At 43.7% G+C, this 17,173-nt stretch overlaps 3 protein-coding genes across 19 annotated transcripts in view; 1 reads left to right on the top strand and 2 right to left on the bottom strand.

Moving 5' to 3' along the window:
• LOC117135468 (transient receptor potential cation channel trpm) overlaps window positions 1-2,367 on the top strand; it is a 46,309-nt gene extending 43,942 nt beyond the window's left edge. For 6 of the 16 annotated variants that reach the window (XM_033295666.1, XM_033295665.1, XM_033295668.1 and 3 more), the window contains 2 exons: window positions 247-404; window positions 466-2,366. In XM_033295666.1, coding sequence (XP_033151557.1) covers window positions 247-404; window positions 466-1,500 — 1,193 coding nt within the window. In that variant the 3' untranslated portion in view covers window positions 1,501-2,366. Of the gene's footprint in view, window positions 1-246; window positions 405-465 lie in introns of all 16 variants that reach the window. The other 10 variants (XM_033295672.1, XM_033295676.1, XM_033295673.1 and 7 more) reach the window with 3 other exon arrangements.
• Window positions 2,368-2,405: 38 nt separating this feature from the next.
• LOC117135470 (integrin alpha-PS4) lies at window positions 2,406-6,417 on the bottom strand. The gene is made up of 8 exons (XM_033295683.1): window positions 6,260-6,417; window positions 4,969-5,911; window positions 4,787-4,889; window positions 4,136-4,720; window positions 3,947-4,076; window positions 3,519-3,881; window positions 2,735-3,461; window positions 2,406-2,670 (listed from the first exon to the last, which is right to left on the bottom strand). Exons 1-8 carry the CDS (start codon window positions 6,415-6,417, stop codon window positions 2,494-2,496), a joined length of 3,186 nt encoding a protein of 1,061 aa, XP_033151574.1. The 3' UTR covers window positions 2,406-2,493.
• A 614-nt stretch (window positions 6,418-7,031) lies between these two features.
• LOC117136427 (integrin alpha-PS3) lies at window positions 7,032-16,510 on the bottom strand. 2 transcript variants are annotated; one of them, XM_033297340.1, is made up of 8 exons: window positions 15,819-16,510; window positions 10,180-11,170; window positions 9,992-10,094; window positions 9,346-9,930; window positions 9,155-9,284; window positions 8,621-8,983; window positions 7,670-8,552; window positions 7,032-7,605 (listed from the first exon to the last, which is right to left on the bottom strand). In XM_033297340.1, the coding sequence occupies exons 1-8, from the start codon at window positions 16,004-16,006 to the stop codon at window positions 7,501-7,503; spliced, it is 3,348 nt and encodes a 1,115-aa protein (XP_033153231.1). In that variant the 5' UTR covers window positions 16,007-16,510; the 3' UTR covers window positions 7,032-7,500. The 2 variants fall into 2 exon arrangements, with proteins under 2 accessions (XP_033153231.1, XP_033153230.1); XM_033297339.1 differs by lacking the exon at window positions 15,819-16,510 and adding an exon at window positions 12,277-12,625.
• Window positions 16,511-17,173: the final 663 nt, after the last annotated feature.

The following is a 17,173-nucleotide window of genomic DNA, read 5'->3' as shown; positions in this document are numbered from 1 at the left end:
AGCCATGCCCGAAGGCGCGAGGAGCACATGGTTACGAATCCGAATGAGCCCTAGTCACCCGTTTTTGCTTACCATCGAGGTATTCCTACATCCGTGAGCAAAGTGTGTAACTAACCGGGTGAATGCGCAACACCCGTATCATTGCCTTGCTTCCGCCGCCACCAAAGCGAAATGATTTCCATCACATGATTTTTGTATTGAATTTGAAACCGTACTCACCCTTATGTTACCTTATTTAAATGACAGCATCTTTGGACCGCCCTAAAACCGAAATGTCGCGGGCTGAGGCTGCGGCTTTGCTGGAAAAGAAGCATCTGAAGGAGTGCGAAGAGAACGACTACATGATTCTGGAGGGACTGATCGAGTCCCGCGGCTCAATCGATGCCAGCGCCCAGGGATTCGAGGTAATAGAGGACTGAAAGATCTCGCTTTTTACAAAAAATTCACGGACTTAATCCCCCACAGATTGGCGTATCCATAGACTACAGCCATCGCTACCCGCTGCGCCGAGAGACCGCCGTGGAGCTGTCACCTTCGAAGCCTTCGGTAGATGGTGACCTGATGGGCGGTGGCGAAGGTGGCGGCGCCGGTGGAGGCGATAGTAGCGATACCAGCGGGGCTGGTAGCTGCGGTGCCATGGTCGGTATCTCGAGTGGCTTCCAGCTTAAGAACGAGCGTCCCTGGCAGCGCAACTCCTCGATGGAGCAGCAAACATATCCCTCACCTTTGGTGCCCACACGGGCCACCAGTGACTTCCTCAATCCGCCGTACGAGGGCCGGCTGTTCAAGAAGTCCAGTGAGAGCCTACAGAAAAACTCCAGCACGGAGACGGACTACTCGGCGCATCCGTACCGCTTCATCAAGCAGAGCTCCAACGAGACGAACACCTCTCTGACGGGCTCCTATAATGTGGACACTCCCTCGCTGACGGCGGAGCCCTCGTTGGACGCCGGCGACTCGCACTCGGCGACGGGAATAAGCATCAGCGTTGGCGCTGTGGGCGGCACTGCCACGGCGCGTTACCAGCCAATCCGTACCGCCTCGGTAGGCGCTGCCGATGGTAGGCGTTTGCGGGAGGAGAGCTCTAGTTCGCTGGATCTTAGCTCCTCGGGGCCAGTGACGATGCAGGCAGCGCCGGCACCGCCAGTGCGTCCGATGCTGCTAAAGAAACAGTTTAGCGTGGACCAGGGTAAGCCGTCTCAGACGGCCGCCGAGGCAGTGCCTCAGACACCGGAGGCGGCCCAGGCTGGTCAGGCCAAACTGATTTCCACGCTCAAGCCGCAGCCCTTTGCGAGCAAGTTGGGCATGAATGTGCTGAAGGAGAGCAGCTCTAGCACGGATGAGTCCGTCGGTTCGTCAGCCAAAAGCAGCAACCCGGCGCTATCCATACCCCAGATCAGCACCCACCTGGTGCAGGACGAGATCGCCAAACTATCGTCGAATATCAAGAGCAGCACCGAATCGGAAAAGGATCCGCCGTTCAACGAGACAATGTGTTAGCAAAGTGGGAGGTCGACGACAATGGATCGTGCGTGTCCTACACTGTGCTCAATGGGAAAACTAGTCATAAGAGTGGGGTGATAAATAAGTTGTTGGATCAGATATCAGAGATTATGCATATTTATTCGAGGGGTCGCCAGTTAAGTACGTGTTAATGATTTTGACAATACATAGTTCACAAATTCTCTGTATTTTTATACAAGTATTTATTTAGAAAGCCTCATTGCTGTTGTTGTACTCTATTAAGGCAAACGTATAGAATATCTGTTTTCGTTTAATGTCAACACAATAGGTACCACCAAAAATATGCATATTGAAGCGCATGAGTTATGCGATGCACATATTCACATACTCGGTACTTTTACAAACTCCTAGATGTAGTCAGCCATACATATTGCAACGTTGCAAGCAACTTTCACACAGACATATCTAAATGCAACCACTACTTTATCCAAGCCTATCATGAGCACTTACCTCAGCTCAATTAGAAACCTATCGCAGCTCAATGTACTTATGCCAGTCCCTGTCGGAGTTCCATATTGTAGTCTACGAGGTTCACTACGGTATGAGCTCTTTGGCAATGTGTGTGTTATCATATGTGTATAACGTCTTCTTAGATAGTACATTTTACTTGCTTATAAGGGGGAAATTCGTGTATTTTGTGTGCAACTGTCTTTTTCGGCGGCATAGATATTATTGTACATAAATAGACTAAATGTTATAGGTATGTTTAAAGATTGCTAAAATTGTTCATGTTTGGCCAATGTGTGCTAGTAATTTAAATTAGATTTTTAAATATTTTCAAGGATTAAGAATAACAATGCATTTTAATAAAATATTTATGATTGTACTTATTTATGTTAAGAATTGTACCTTTTTTTTAATTGAAATAAATTATTAACACTTAAAAATTTAAAATGCATGTCATGAACTAAGGAAACTAACTGATAAGGTTACCAATCTCTTTTAATTTCAATTCTCTTGGCCTTCAATCTACGCGTGAGTGCAATTACTGGTCGTATCCGCATAAGCATCCAACTTTTTATCCAAATCCGCATCCCCCCGTGACTGAGCATTCTCCTCCATATCTGTCCTTATAATCCCGTCCTCAAAACTATCTCGAATTAACTGTGTTAGTTCGTATTTAATGGCTCGCTTAAAGAATCCGCGCTACAAAATAAATCAATGAAATCAATAAAAGTCTTAGTTGAATCTTATCCGAATTGATACGAACCTTATAAAGGGCATATGTTGCGGCCGAAAACACCAAAATGCCAACGATTGCGGACGCAATGATTTTCCAGATGGCAATTTTAGCATGTTTGCATATAACGTTCGATTCGATCTTTTTCTGTATCGTAAAAAAACTTAGGGTGGGATCGCCTATCTTGTGCATTTTTAGGTCGGTCTTAATGACGAAGTACTCCCAGATATCCTCTGCGTCCTTCAAGTCTACGGTAAAGCTTACAGTCAGGTTCATTAGATCTTCCGGCTTAAGCTGCAGTCCGTTTTCGAGTCGTATTTCCACCGCAACGCATAACGTCACGTTGGTATCCTGGCAGTCTAGCACAAGGGTGTTGTTAACCGGCAGATCCTCGTTCAAAAGCGATATGCTTGGATTCTCATCCGCATTTCCACCCAGATTCTCACGTTGTGGGGTCGTGGAAAAGAGCAGAGTACTCTGCTCATGGTCTAAGGCGAAGTTCTTGGCCGGTGCCTTATTCTGATCGTTGAAGCTGGTGGACAGTATGTTATGAGCGTACTTGGACTGTATCTTTGGGCTGGATGTAACGATATGTATAACTTTGGTAGAATCAGACGTTTTATAGGCCACGGGAATATAGAGGGTCACATTCAAATTTTCTAAAGTACTGGGACCGTGGTTCCTGATCTCGTAGTAGTTGACAACCTCTGCTGTGTAAGGAGACCCTTTAAGGATAACATGATCGTTTGCCTGAACACTGTAAAATTATTGAGGATTTTAGCGATATTAAAGACAGTTTTAATAGTAAACGTACCCGCTGACATAGATATCAGCTTTTTCCAGCAGACTTAGCACTTTGGTTAGCTTGTTGTTCTCTGGATTTGACTCGTTTCGGGCACTAAATACTTCTGCTTGGATTTCTAGCGACCGACCGCTGAGTTGCCTCACATCGAAGCTAATGGTCAAGGAGTCGTTGTCACCTTTGGCCATACGTTGTCCATGGTTAAGGTCGCAGACCATGACGGCGTCGGTGACCTTGCAGTTTCCAGGCACCTGGGCAAAACTCAAGCCGGCAGAGCTCGTCACGTTAAATGTAGGGTGGTAGGCGAACTCTCCATTATTGGTGATGTTGTATGTCAGACGCAGGACAGGTTTAGTACCCAAGACCAACGTGGAGCTAGGGCGAAATTTATAATTTTGGTTAATATATTCCATGACCATGACACCGGCAAATCTTCGCACCTCGCGTTGATGCAGCTTATTTTCAAATCGGCGACACAAACATCGGTGTCACAACCTGTGTTGAAAGTAATGTACTCCGTAAAAAACTTCGGTTCCGCCGGATCCACCACCGCGCAGTCCTCGCAAAAATCTATTGAAGACAACTCGCTATTAAGTTATTTTACTCACAACTAAATTCTCAGAGCGTACCTCCAGAATTAGGAATCTTTTTCGACAGCCCATACTGCATCTCCAGGGCGATGGGTGTAAATTTAGTTTTTTTGTCCATTTCAATTTGCAATTCCGAGCAGATCTCATGGTGAAATGCCTTCGCCTTAAAGCTCATCTGGCTGCCGTGCTCTTCGTCAAATACAGCCAGCTTGATCTTTGATTTTGTGTCGATGTCGATCCGAATGTCTAGCTCTTGTTCCATTAGTGCTTTCGCCGTGGAATCTGATTTGGTGCTCAGTCTATAGCAGACGGTGATGTTCACCCTTTCCTCCTCTGGATTGACGAGTTTTGGTTTAATTATTGCATGAATCTTAACGACGGGATAGGCGCGATACAGATACACCGCCTCCGCATTTGGAGCTCCAATGGCAAAGTCGTTGAATCCGTTGCCATCTATGTCGGATCCACGGGATAGACCATGTCCGAACATGTGCGATCCGTGTTTGCAGGGTTGCTGGGAAGGAGCATTCAGTCGTTGACTCGGCTGCTCCCGCAATCCATTCTCGCAGCCTAGGTAGATGAACACGGATCCATTTCCAGCAAAGGGAGCTCCCACGGCCACATCTGCATAGGAAAATGAATATAGGTTTCACATTTTTATAAAATATAACTATGTGTCTTATAGCCCACCATTGTACCCGTCTTTATTGATATCGCCTATTCGTGATAGAGTAGTTCCAAAACGGCCCCCACTTCCCGCTGGCGACCGAATAATCCTCTTCTCAAAGGTGAACTGCAAAAATAACAACACATTAGTCAGATGTTAGCTGACTACGTCACAGCAGAATGTGAGCTCATTACGCATTACTCACAAAGCCCTTGTTGATGAACACATATATGGCTCCATCATCGTAAGAATTACGCAGAGCATATAGAGGTGCTGATATGATAACATCCGTTTTTCCATCTCCATTGAGATCCTCCGCCAGAACGGAGTAGCCGAAGTATTCGCCAAAATGATTGCCCCGGAATTCTTTGTACTTATTTATGCTGTCCTCAGAGACATCAAAGATGTACGCCGCGCCAAATTGGTTATTGCCTCGAGGAGCGGTGGCCACATAAAGCACCGTGCTTAGGTTGGAGCTATTAAAGTAGCCGGAGCTCACGGCGTACCCAAAGTATGAGTCTTCCTCCTGTCCAAAATTTTTGGGCTCTGGGTTACACTCTCCACATTTTCTATTAGGGTTCATCTCACGCCTTTGTCTTCCTCTCGATATTCTAATATTTGACACTTCCTGTTTTAAGTGCACTGATCCCTTCCACTGGTCAATTCCCGGTGCTCCCATCAAAAGCTTCGAGTTATCATCCGACACATGTGCACTCAGTCCCATTTCACTCATCGAGTAGTAGAATATATCCTTGTCTGATGTTTTAAACACTTGCTTCTTTTCTGCTCTAAGTGGCCACTTTTCCATCACGTCTGTGGAATCGATAGTCTTAGGTGTGTGCTTCATCCAATAGCACATTCCATTCATGTGGTTATCATCATAGTCACTGTAGAAACGCGGGGCGCACACAAGGAACTTATCCGAATCCCTGGTACCACCGTCCATCGCTCCGCCCAACCACCGATAATTCTTGTTTTTCGCCGTAAGCAGACCATCATTTGGCATTCCAATGTAGTTTCCCTTTGGATCTATGTTATAAGGCGAACAGTTATCGGATTCAAAGTAGCATCTGAAGATCACTCCAGGCTCGGAAATGTTCCGCTGAGCTTCCAAACTGGAATTGGCACGAGGAGCAGCCACCATAATACTGTGAATTTATGAAAGCGAAGATATTTATTTTTCAAATTTGTTTCCTGCCAGATTTTCTGCCATTTGTTTCCTGCCAGATCACTATAATTACTCAGAAATCTTAAGTCTCGCTGAGTAATGAATAATAAATGATTCTTAATTAATCATCAAGTGAACTCGAAAAGAATTTAATTTATCGGAACAAAATATCGAAATACTATTAATTTTATTGATAATACAAGAGCTGTCACAGAAATCTTCTTCAACTGAATTCGAGTAAAATTTCTACTAATTTAATCAACAATTTTGATTAACTTCGTTTTGACATATATTCATTATAATGACCGGTTTTTGATTTTTAACTTACCTTTTTTCTCGGATGACTAATGAAAATCCAAAATAGGAGCTGCGCTCATGTTCTTTATGTCCCGGAAAGTTATGTATAGAATTAGGATACGGCGAAATATTATAGGCATTGATTTCCGATTGAAGGGCCAACAACACAATAACAAGAAAACAAAACATGTTAAATAACATTAAGGAATGTTATTCAATAAACGCACATATAGAACAATATAAATTAATTTTTTAACGAAACAATATATAAAGCCCTGCAACCGAACTCGTTAAGCTTTCGAATTTAAATGAAACCAAGTGGCATGGAATGACTGCAACTTAATAAAACAGTCGCATATGTTGACTAAGTTTTGAGACATACCAAAATATTTATCGACAAAAATTTTTGGAAAATGTATGAATGTAAATAAAAATGACACATAGAAAAATAATCTCTGAAACTTGTTTTTTAACTTTTATTATTATTTATCGTTTTAATACTCTAATATAATACAGGAATACTTGTTATACCAGCTGTTAAATCCTTAAATATCCTAGCTTCGTTTTTACAATTTATACATTAATAAAGTCTTTCACGTCGCCCTGTAAAGCTACCTTTACAAATTTATTACAATTATCGTTTATTAACAAGGGGACCGTTCAAATCGAGTATCTCGACTATAAGATACCCGTTACTCATCTAAGAATCTTTTAAATAAATGTTAATTTATATATATGTATATATGTAAATGGCGTCAGGTTAACTGCCACCTGATATATCTTAGTCATATCAGTTTTAGATATTTAAAAGTGTCGGCGTGAATTTTCCGTCCGTGCGGATGAACAGACGGAACGCGAAAAATAATCCTGATCAAGTAAAGAATTTACTTTATGGGGTCGGAAGCGTTCCCTTTTACTTGCTGCATACTATTCTAGTAACATATTGCATACTATTTAGGTAACGGGTATAAAAATATTTAATAAATATATACAACAAATGGCAATATGGCTGGTACAGCACACATGGGACTCTCGTATAAATTAGAGGTAACTTAAAAACTAAAAGGCACTTTTCTGCTGCCACTACAGATCAAACCAAGAGGAACATTGAATGTCCTGTAGTTCGTGACTTTCTCCTGCTGCTTTCGTTTCTTTCTTAAATGCAAGAGAACACATTTAGTGGATAGTCTTCGCGTTGTGAAAATAGGATTTGGTAACTGGTTCATCCATTTTGAATGTGATGTCTACGGCTAGAAAATCACAGCGCAAAATTTAGTTGCTTCCGCCGCTGTTCAGGTTCTCGGCCTCAGGCTCGACGGGATTCTGCTGCACCAGTCGGTCCAGCTCGTCCTTCTTGGCCCGATTGAAGAAGCCAAACTGAAAGAAAGGTATTTTTAAGTTAGACATGAAGGCTTACTAGTATGATTACTCAAAAACGAACCTTGTAAAGCAAATAGCTTATCGCAGAGAGCAGCAGCAAGCCACCGATTACGGACACAATAATGATCCAAATCGGTAGTCCCGCCTCCAGATGCTTGGATATAATATTGGGTTCAATTCTTCGATTGATCGAAAATGAAGTTGAGGTCGGATCGCCCTTCTTCTCTAGCTTCAGGTCGGTCAGAATGACAAAGTACTCCCAGGGATCCATTAATATGGCGTTAACTTCATTCAGATCGACACTGTAGCGCATATTCAGGTTAATGGATTTTTCTGGCCTAAAGTGCACTCGCATCTCGGCTCGGACACAAATGGTCATTTCGGGATCCCGGCAGTTGAACACAATGGTGCGATTTACAGGCAGCTTGCCCTTAAAGTCATCGCTCAGCAGATCGTGTGCCTTGACATTCGAGATGCGAGCATATTGCTCCCGATTGGCGGTCAAGGCCTTGAGATCCCTTCGCTTTCGGGACATGGAAGCTGTTGCCACCATACTGGTATCGAGAACCTCCATGGTCTGGTGCACATGGCCACTGGTGTGGATGTCGTAGCTCTGTCTGTTCTGGGTGATCACAGTCCGCTCCAAGCCTCCCTTCAGCGTGGTGGTCACCTCAACGGGGTCCACGACGATCATGGTATTGTTCTGGTCGTAGAGATCGATGCTCAAGAGCTGGCTATCGTAGGAGGCCTGCATCTTCAGGCTGGTCACGTTGATGATCGGTATAATGGCAGTGGAGCCAGCCACCTTATAAGCAATGGGTATGTAGAATGACACCGTCAACTGCTCGATTACACTGGGCCCATTGCTCTTGATCTCGTAGTTGTTCACGATTTCCGCGGAGTTACTGTAGTGCTCCAAATCGATTTGACTGTTCGTTTGGCCACTGAAAATTAGAAGCGGATTTCAGTCAGATCTACATACAGTAGTTATCAATGCTTTATTGCTTCTCACCCGCTGGCATCGATTTCGGTGAACTCCTTCAGACCAATCACGTTGGTCTGCCTGTTGTCCGTGGGATTCTTCTCATATCCCGTACTGAATACTTCGGCATGGATGATAAGCGACTGTCCGCTGAGTTGGCTCACATCGAAGCTGATGGTCACGGAGTCGGTGTCACCTTTGGCCAGGGGTCGTCCGCGGTTTAGGTCGCACACCATGACTGCATCGGCCACCTTGCAGTTTCCAGGCACCTGAGCGAAAGCCAGGCGGGAAGTGCTGGTCACGTTGAATTGGGGCAGGTAGGCGGTCTCACCGATGTTCGTGATCTCGTAATTCAGGCGCAGTGTATCGGCACTGCCCAAAATGTATGTGGGGCTGTGGAGATGAAAAATGTAACACTGTATAAGTCAAAGTTGTGATGTAAAGTTGTGTGCTAATAATAGTAATAAAAACGTGTAAAAAATATATATATTTTTATTAATTCTCTGAATTAATTCACCCTTTTGCGAACAACAGGTGCTCTTTAATAAACAAATATTGACGTACCTCACATTCTTGCTCCTCAACTGCAGATCTGCAGTGCAAACATCGGTGGCACAGCCAGTGCTGAAGATTATCTTCTGTGTGGATACCTTCGGTTCCATTGGATCGACTACAACACATGTTTCGCAAAATTCTGTGAATAGTTAATGCGTTACGACCTAACAGATCAAACAGACGAAATAGATCAAGCTTACCCTCCGAGTCGGGAACTTTCTTATTCAGTTCGTAGTGCATCTCCAGATCGATGGGAGTGAATATGTCCTTCTCGCTGTAGCGCACCTGAGTCTCGAAGTCGCGGCACTGCTCGCCGAGATTCGCGTTTACATTGAAGCTTATCTCATTGGTCTGAGTCTGAGTGAACTTAACCCGCTTCAGCTGTTTATCCATGACGATGCGGATGGTTAGTTCCTGTTCTTGAGCCACCTTGGCGGTGGATGTAGTACTCAGTCTGTAGCAGGACGTGATCTTCACCTTGCCCTGCTCCGGTTTGATCTCCCGGGACTCTGATTTTACAGTGGCGTGCACCTTTACGACTGGATAGGCGCGATACAGATACACCGCCTCCGCATTTGGAGCTCCAATAGCAAAGTCGTTGAATCCGTTGCCATCTATGTCGGATCCACGGGATAGACCATGTCCGAACATGTGCGATCCGTACTTGGAGGGTTGCTGGGAAGGAGCATTCAGGCGCTGACTCGGCTGCTCCCGCAATCCATTCTCGCTGCCTAGGTAGATGAACACCGATCCATTTCCAGCAAAGGGAGCTCCAACTGCCACATCTGTAGAATATAAAATTATATTTGATTTATGGATCAAATGCATATCCCTTTGGAAACTCACCATTATACCCATCGTGATTAATATCTCCAAGACGCGATAGGGCAGTGCCGAAACGCGCCTTAGTCTCTACTGGCGAACGCAAGATCTGCCGTTCAAAGTTGAACTGCAATGATAAGAAAATATCAGTCATCAATTTGCTTCCCGGAAGTCACCCATCCCGAAGGCGTGTTGGGAAATGCATTACTCACAAAGCCTTTGTTGATGAACACGTAGATAGCACCGTTGTCGTGGGAATCCTCAAGAGCGTGCTGAGGTGCTGATACGATAACGTCCGTTTTTCCGTCTCCATTGAGATCTTCCGCCAGAACGGAGTACCCAAAGTATTCGCCAAACTGCTCCCCTCGAAACACGTGGTACTTATGTATGTTCTTGCCACGGACATCGAATATGTACGCCTCACCGGACTGTTTGTTGGCTTGGGGAGCGGTGGCCACATAGAGGAGCGTGGTCGGATTAGAGCTGTCAAAGAAGCCAGAGCTCACGGCATAGCCGAAGTAAGAGTCTTCTTCCTGGCCCCAAAGCCCAGGGGTAGGTATCTCAGGTGCATAGTGTTCCGGCGTATAATCGTTGGAGTCCACATCACGGATCGTTCGTCGGAGCGCCTTGCTTGTGTCACGTCGGCTGGCGGATGGGTTGTCCACTGGATCCACTTGCCGGTACAGAATCACAGACCCCCTCCACGTATTAATGCCTGGGGCTCCAATTAAGAACTTGGTATTATCGTCCGCCACATGGGCACTTAATCCCAGTTCGCCCATTATGTAGAAGAAGCTAGCCTTGTTGCCGTTATCCTCTTCGATCACCTGCTCTGATTTCAGGCGAAGTGGAGAGATGCGGGTAACGTGTTGCGGAGTGCTGGCCACCGTATTATGCACCCAGTAACAGACTCCATGCAGGTGGTAGTCCCGGGAGCTGGGCGCGTAGAACCGAGGAGCACACACGAGGAGCTTGTCCGTGTCCTTGGTGCCGCCGTCCATTGATCCGCCCAGCCACTGAAAGTCCTTGCGTTCCGAATCAAATGTGTACTCACTGTAGGGCGCATCAACATTGCCCCGGGAATCCAGGACATATGGACTGCACACACTGTTGGTCAGGGAGCACCTGTAGATCGCTCCCGTTTCGTTGATGGTGCGTTGCGATTCCAATGTGGATTGAGCTCTAGGGGCTCCCACAATGATGCTGCAATAAGGGAAACGAACATATTTATTTATTTAATCTATTTATTTTCTTATCGACTAGCAATGAATAATGCAGGTTTTATCTCGCTTTTTTATTTATAATGAAAATATTTTATTTTAGTTATCCCCTATCCCCTGAAGTTTAGCTATAATTTTTTGAGAATGCCATTGATTATTTAATTATTCTATTTTATATTCCTTTATTTATTTAATTTTTTCCAAAATCAATAGGTTTTACAAGTTTTCCCTATAATTTACCTTCCATTATTTTTCTTTAACTAGATATATTACATATTCAACATGTAAGGAAAACTGTTTTGCTCTATTTGCTCGTATTAGTCAGACATTGAATTCAATTGATTTTGTCGATTATTAGTCGACTATTTCTGAGAACCTGCATATACATATATATATAGTAAATTGACGAAGGAAATTCGATAAGATGTAAACGAACGAATCAACCCGAAGTCATAATCTTTGCAACATAGTTCCCATGCAGCACATATTTTGTATGTCGGCTTATCAGCGTTGTGGCCGTCTTAGCAGAATTTCACTGTGGCATCGGCAATCTTATCGAAAATCGTTAAATACGAAGCTGGCAACGTTGGCTGATAACGAATTGGCATTGACGAATCTAAGCGCTATAGACATATAGCCGAACTCCGCCCTAAATAGCTGACTTATTGAGTCAACAAAGGTTCGGACGTGCAGCGTTGCAGATATTTGCATAACATTTCGCCCGGACAAAACACAAATGAACTTGATATCTCCATAATACGCCACATATGTACTTATGTGCTTTGTGTGCATACATATACATATGTACATATATGCTTGACTACACCTCCCCGGCATAGTAGATAATTGATATTAAGAGTATGACTTCATCGTTTGCACAAGGCATTAAGTGTACGGAATTTCTTTCTTCGACACTTTTAATTTTTTCTTCCAACTGCTTGAGAGTTTTCAAAAAAGTTCATTCAATTTTACAGCTACAGCCATTCGATTGGCACCCGCCGGCGTGAATCATCATCGCACAACCTGTTTACTCTTCGGCCAGGGAGTGGGTAAGATGAAGATGCGGGAGCTGGTATATTGGAGTCTTACCCATTGGGTCGCAGGCTCATCGTGAATCCAAAGTATGACGCACGCACTTTGGGCAGATTGGTGGCGAACTGGGGATCCAATATCTGCCGGTTGGGTAGTGGCGATAGGTTGAATGCATTGCAGTGGCTGCACAAGCACCACAGCCCCAACACTAGCAGCGCCCAGAAATCGCGACCTTGCCCCACCATTTCGGCAGTTTTGCAGACCACGATTATTCAACAGATTAATGCTACGCCACGCGTTCGTCGCCTGAACTATCTGCACTACGATGTATTATCACTTTCGCTTTAGGGCCCCGCGTAGCCGAAATCAGCCGCCGGATATAGATTGCTGCCGTTCCGATCGAAGGTCTGTTAGCTACTAACCGAGCACCACTTCCCCAGAGACCTCACCGCTCCGGCGGTGATAGCGGGAGAGAAAACGGGTTACGGTTATGCTCATTTCTCGACTTTTGCTATCTCAAAGCTGCGAGAGAGCGCCGCTCTGTTTTGACCAGGCTTACTCGCGGTACCGTTGGGTACTCGTTGGCTCTGCTCTCGTGGGAGTGGCGTGAATAACATCTTCAAAACGATTGCCCTACCATATTTGCGCTTTTCATAGATACTACTCTCCACCTTCAAAAAATTGTTTGTTTTCTTAAGCAGCAAAAGCTGACTAATAGAAAGCACGGATATGAGATGGAGCAGAAAACGTCAGATAAGTTTGAACTGTAAAAGATTTTATTTTTTCAGCTCTAACACTGTGAAATTTTTAAGAACAAACATATACAAACAAATTCAACATGTTTTTATTATCGAAACTTTGTCTAATGATAATTCAAACCAAGGAACTTACTGAGCATTTTTTTATAAAAACGCCAGTAAGATTGCGCATATAATGTGGAGCAAACGGTTGACTGACTCATTTCAAACCCACTTCACAGGATATGAGTTTACCTTTTAGATTAGACAGCGCAAAAAATGTATTGATTTCATTGTTAAACAGTCGGTAAAAATTTGCTGTTAATGACAACTGCCCTCCGTTATTGACAAAATAAAAAAGTGCGTGGCACAACTAATCATCTAACATATGTACATAAATTAAATTTCCTCTACTACATTTCCATTTCATAATTCTCAAGCCTTAGTTTCACCTCGATTAACTCGTTGATTTACTTACATATGTACATACATATGTATCTATAAAAGATTTCCCCCGTCCGAGTCGGTGGCTTAGTCAGTCGAATGAGTCACCATGCATGCACTTATTGATTGCATGCGTGAAAAATAAACGACAGTCTTAAAAAAAGAGTCAACATATTTAAATAGGCGAGTAACAAGCACATGCCACTTTGGCTACCTGATCCAGAAATTGTTTATGCTGAAAATAAAACGCAGTGGTGTGAGGCCTAAAAACAGTCAGCCAACATTTGTTTTGGACTGAACGTTCGGCGTATCTCAGCTGTAATACAAAGTACGGGTTGTAGCTTACGTATTTCTCCAAAACATGAGTCATGGCCAAGTAAACCATGTCTGCACACGCATCTGCCCCCAAGCCCCAACTCTTTTCCATGGCCTTTGTGCATAACCACAGCGGTGGTCAATTCAGTGTGAGCATAAATTAAATACGAAAAACTTAAGAAAAGTATTGTATTAGATCTTTGAACCTATTTTTTTTAGAATGATTTGAATGAATGACTCTAAAACTCTTTGGAAAACTATATGTTTTAAGCATCCGTAATCCAATTATTTCACAATCATAACTTATCAACTATCAGATAAAATGACTACTTTATATATTTTGTAAATTAAATTGTCTTCTAAAAATAGTTGTATGCCGTACAACAGCATGCTAACATGCTAAAATCTGAAATTTCTTTTACCATAATACCATAATTTGAGTGTAAAAGTGCGCTTTTGGGGCGATGGCGCTTTGTTTAAATGCCGAACAAGGAACGTTTATCCGTTTTTGTGCGCGGACAATAAACCATCTTGCGGACCACACAAATCTCCAGCGCCATCTCCATCAGCCAAACAAAAACAAAGAACCGCTGCAGCGTGCGGTCATCAAATGTTAAGAACAAAAGCCACCATGCTGCACCGTTTTCCGTTGCGGAGTCTTCATTTTCGTTTTGTTTTTGTTATAAGGAATTCGGTTTAATGACCCAGCGTAAGACGGCTAAAAATATTTGTGTGTGGTGTCAGCTGAACGGACGAACTCTTCGGAGGGCGGGGATGCGGATGGGGGGCAGGTCTGCAGACGCCATCGCCTCCAAATCGGATTGGAAACATTTGTGACTCATTTCGCCAGAATGCAAGTGGTGTTGGGAAACTGTGAGTGGATGCACTTCCCCCGCATTGGCTTCGAATTCAGCCCTCATTTCATTGGGAGCCCGTAAACAAGAACTACACTTTTTGTTTGTTTCAGCCAACTTCAATTGATGTGATATAAATTACGGCTTGTCGTGATTTTACGCGCAATTTCCGTACATAATTAGGCGCACTTCGTAATAGCCAAGAGTCATGGGTATTTTGGGCTCCAAAGTGCTGGTAATAACAAAAAAAAATTGGGAGAGGGGAAGTGGGTACTGTAGAGGAAGTTCCAAATTACCCATCCTGGTTTATGGAAATAAAATATAGTCAAAAGCTAGCTCGTTATGATCGCGTACGAGTACTGCATTCAAACCAGGTTTACTGATCGCCTCAATTAAAACCAGATAAGGTTGTACTGGCCAAGTAGTTCTTGTATCTAAGCTGTGGCCTGAATTTTGGCAAATACATTACCAACATAAATTACAAAGCATGAACTTATCTCTCTTTTTCGTTTAAGAGAGAATCCGCAAGATTAAAGCGTATCAAGAAGCGTATCTGAGCTTCGATCTGACCACTTTCATCTTATTCAATTAACTGTGATTTGTGGCGCCGACTGAGGTGTGTGATGTCATTTTTGGGGCCCGCACTCCAGCAAAAGTAGCCGCCATCGGGTCTACATATCATGATATGTAGGTCGCCCCGGCTCACTGAAAAGTGTTCGGGTTTGTCAATTGTTCGAGACGGAGTTGCGATCTCTCGGATCTGTGGCAATTGGAGTTGAAGTAGCCAGTTTTTTTGTTATTTTTAGAAAATTCGGTCTGAAGTGGTATTGTTTTCGAGAGGTTTTCAAGCTGGGGTTTTCGACATGCCATGAGAGTTCTGTCCCAAAACTGAGCACCCATTTACGACTGGGCGAAAATGAAATTTTAATTTCTTGGCAAATAGAGCGACCGAGTGTTAAGTGCCAATAAAGCACCCAAAGGCGATACTAATTTTGTCGAGCCTCGTCTTCTGTCGATCCGCTTTCGCAAGCTTCAGTTTCCATTTCCGTGTGCCAGAAGTTTCAAAATATTGATAGAGGTGTGTTGACTTGCAACTGAAAGCTCTCGCTTGTCTTGCGTCAAACATAAGAAATATGTATGTTTGATTATCGGAATAAATATGTTATGGAAGTATGAAAGAATCTCCCTCCAAACGCTACATGTATGCAAATATTTGCCGCGATCTACAGCTGGAATATGGGTAACTCACCTGGTCTGGCGGATGACGAGCGTGTATCCAAAGTAGGAGCTGCGCGTCTGGTTTATGTGGAACTTCAGATGCTTCGGAGAGTTTATCACCCGACTGGGTCGCGGCATAAAATTGAATGCTTCGATGTGAGAGGTCAGAGCCAAGAGGGCGAGGAATGCGAGAGGGAACATTGTCGATTCAGCATTCATCGGAACTCATCAAAATTAAGTTTTCGCATTCGTAATTTCGTAATTTTGGTAATTTGGTAATTTCACTTGAATGGACCCCGGCTCCTCTGAGGGCAATAAATCACAATTGCGCCATAGAGCCACACACCACTGAAACAGGATCCGTTGGCACTCACTTATTTATGATTTATTGAATTTAATTGAAGCACTCACACACTCGAGATCGCTGCTGTATGGCGGCGGCGTTCTCTCGAAATTATATTAATTTAATTAAGCCCAGCCGGCGGCTTTCGCCATGCTCTCGCGAGATCTAGGTGTACAAAAATCGAGGCAAACTTGTTTGGCTCTTGTCACTTTTGCCGGCGACAAGTCGTTGTTAATCGCACTACTGGACCGCCGTATCTCTGCACTGATGTGTAGCTAATAGCTAATAGCATATAGCATATAGCATATATGGTGTTTTATTTCCGCAACGCTAGTCCATAAACGGGGCAACAGATCAGTACTGGACGTTTTCACTCTTCGACGACCCGAACCGAAATGAAATGAAATCAAGTGCTGCAGCAGACTTGGACGGCCGTCGATTCTGCTGGCCGATGTGTCCACCTCACACGATGGTCGAAAGAGATGTTCTGACCTGCTGTAGTGTGTGTATGTGTACGAACATGGTTGCGCTGAGATTTCTAATACGCATTGATAAAAACATAATAAAAGTATTTATATTGCTATTACCCAAAACTTTAAATTATACAACTTTTTTTTTAGTATCTAACATATTGTTATAAAAACTATCTATATATAGTCTATTAGTGCTTTATACCGTATACCTACATTTGATTTTTTTTAACATTACTATGGAATAGTTAATACCGGTTTTTTTCAGTGCATCCTCAATTCGATTGCGACCATTTGTGGTGGTGGCTCTCCTTGTTCGCACGCTACTTGCATTTACACTCCCCCTACGCGTTTGCTGCACGCTCGCACACACACACAAAAACGCACACATACATAAATAAACGCACGCCCAAGTGCGAGGGTACAAGTAAGTGGGTAAAAAAAAGCGAACGCCTGTCACCATGGAGTTCCAACTGGGAGCTGTATTTTCTTATTAATACTCATTGAAGGAACCCCGACTTCATAAATAGAGTAACCAGGCCAGCTTATTTGTTCCTCATCATCTCGTAGATT

The sequence above is a fragment of the Drosophila mauritiana genome, chromosome 2R (genome assembly GCF_004382145.1).
Source record: "Drosophila mauritiana strain mau12 chromosome 2R, ASM438214v1, whole genome shotgun sequence".
Taxonomy (NCBI): Eukaryota; Metazoa; Arthropoda; class Insecta; order Diptera; family Drosophilidae; genus Drosophila; species Drosophila mauritiana.
Note: the sequence above shows the minus strand (reverse complement) of the source record. Positions and strands in the feature narration are given on the sequence as shown.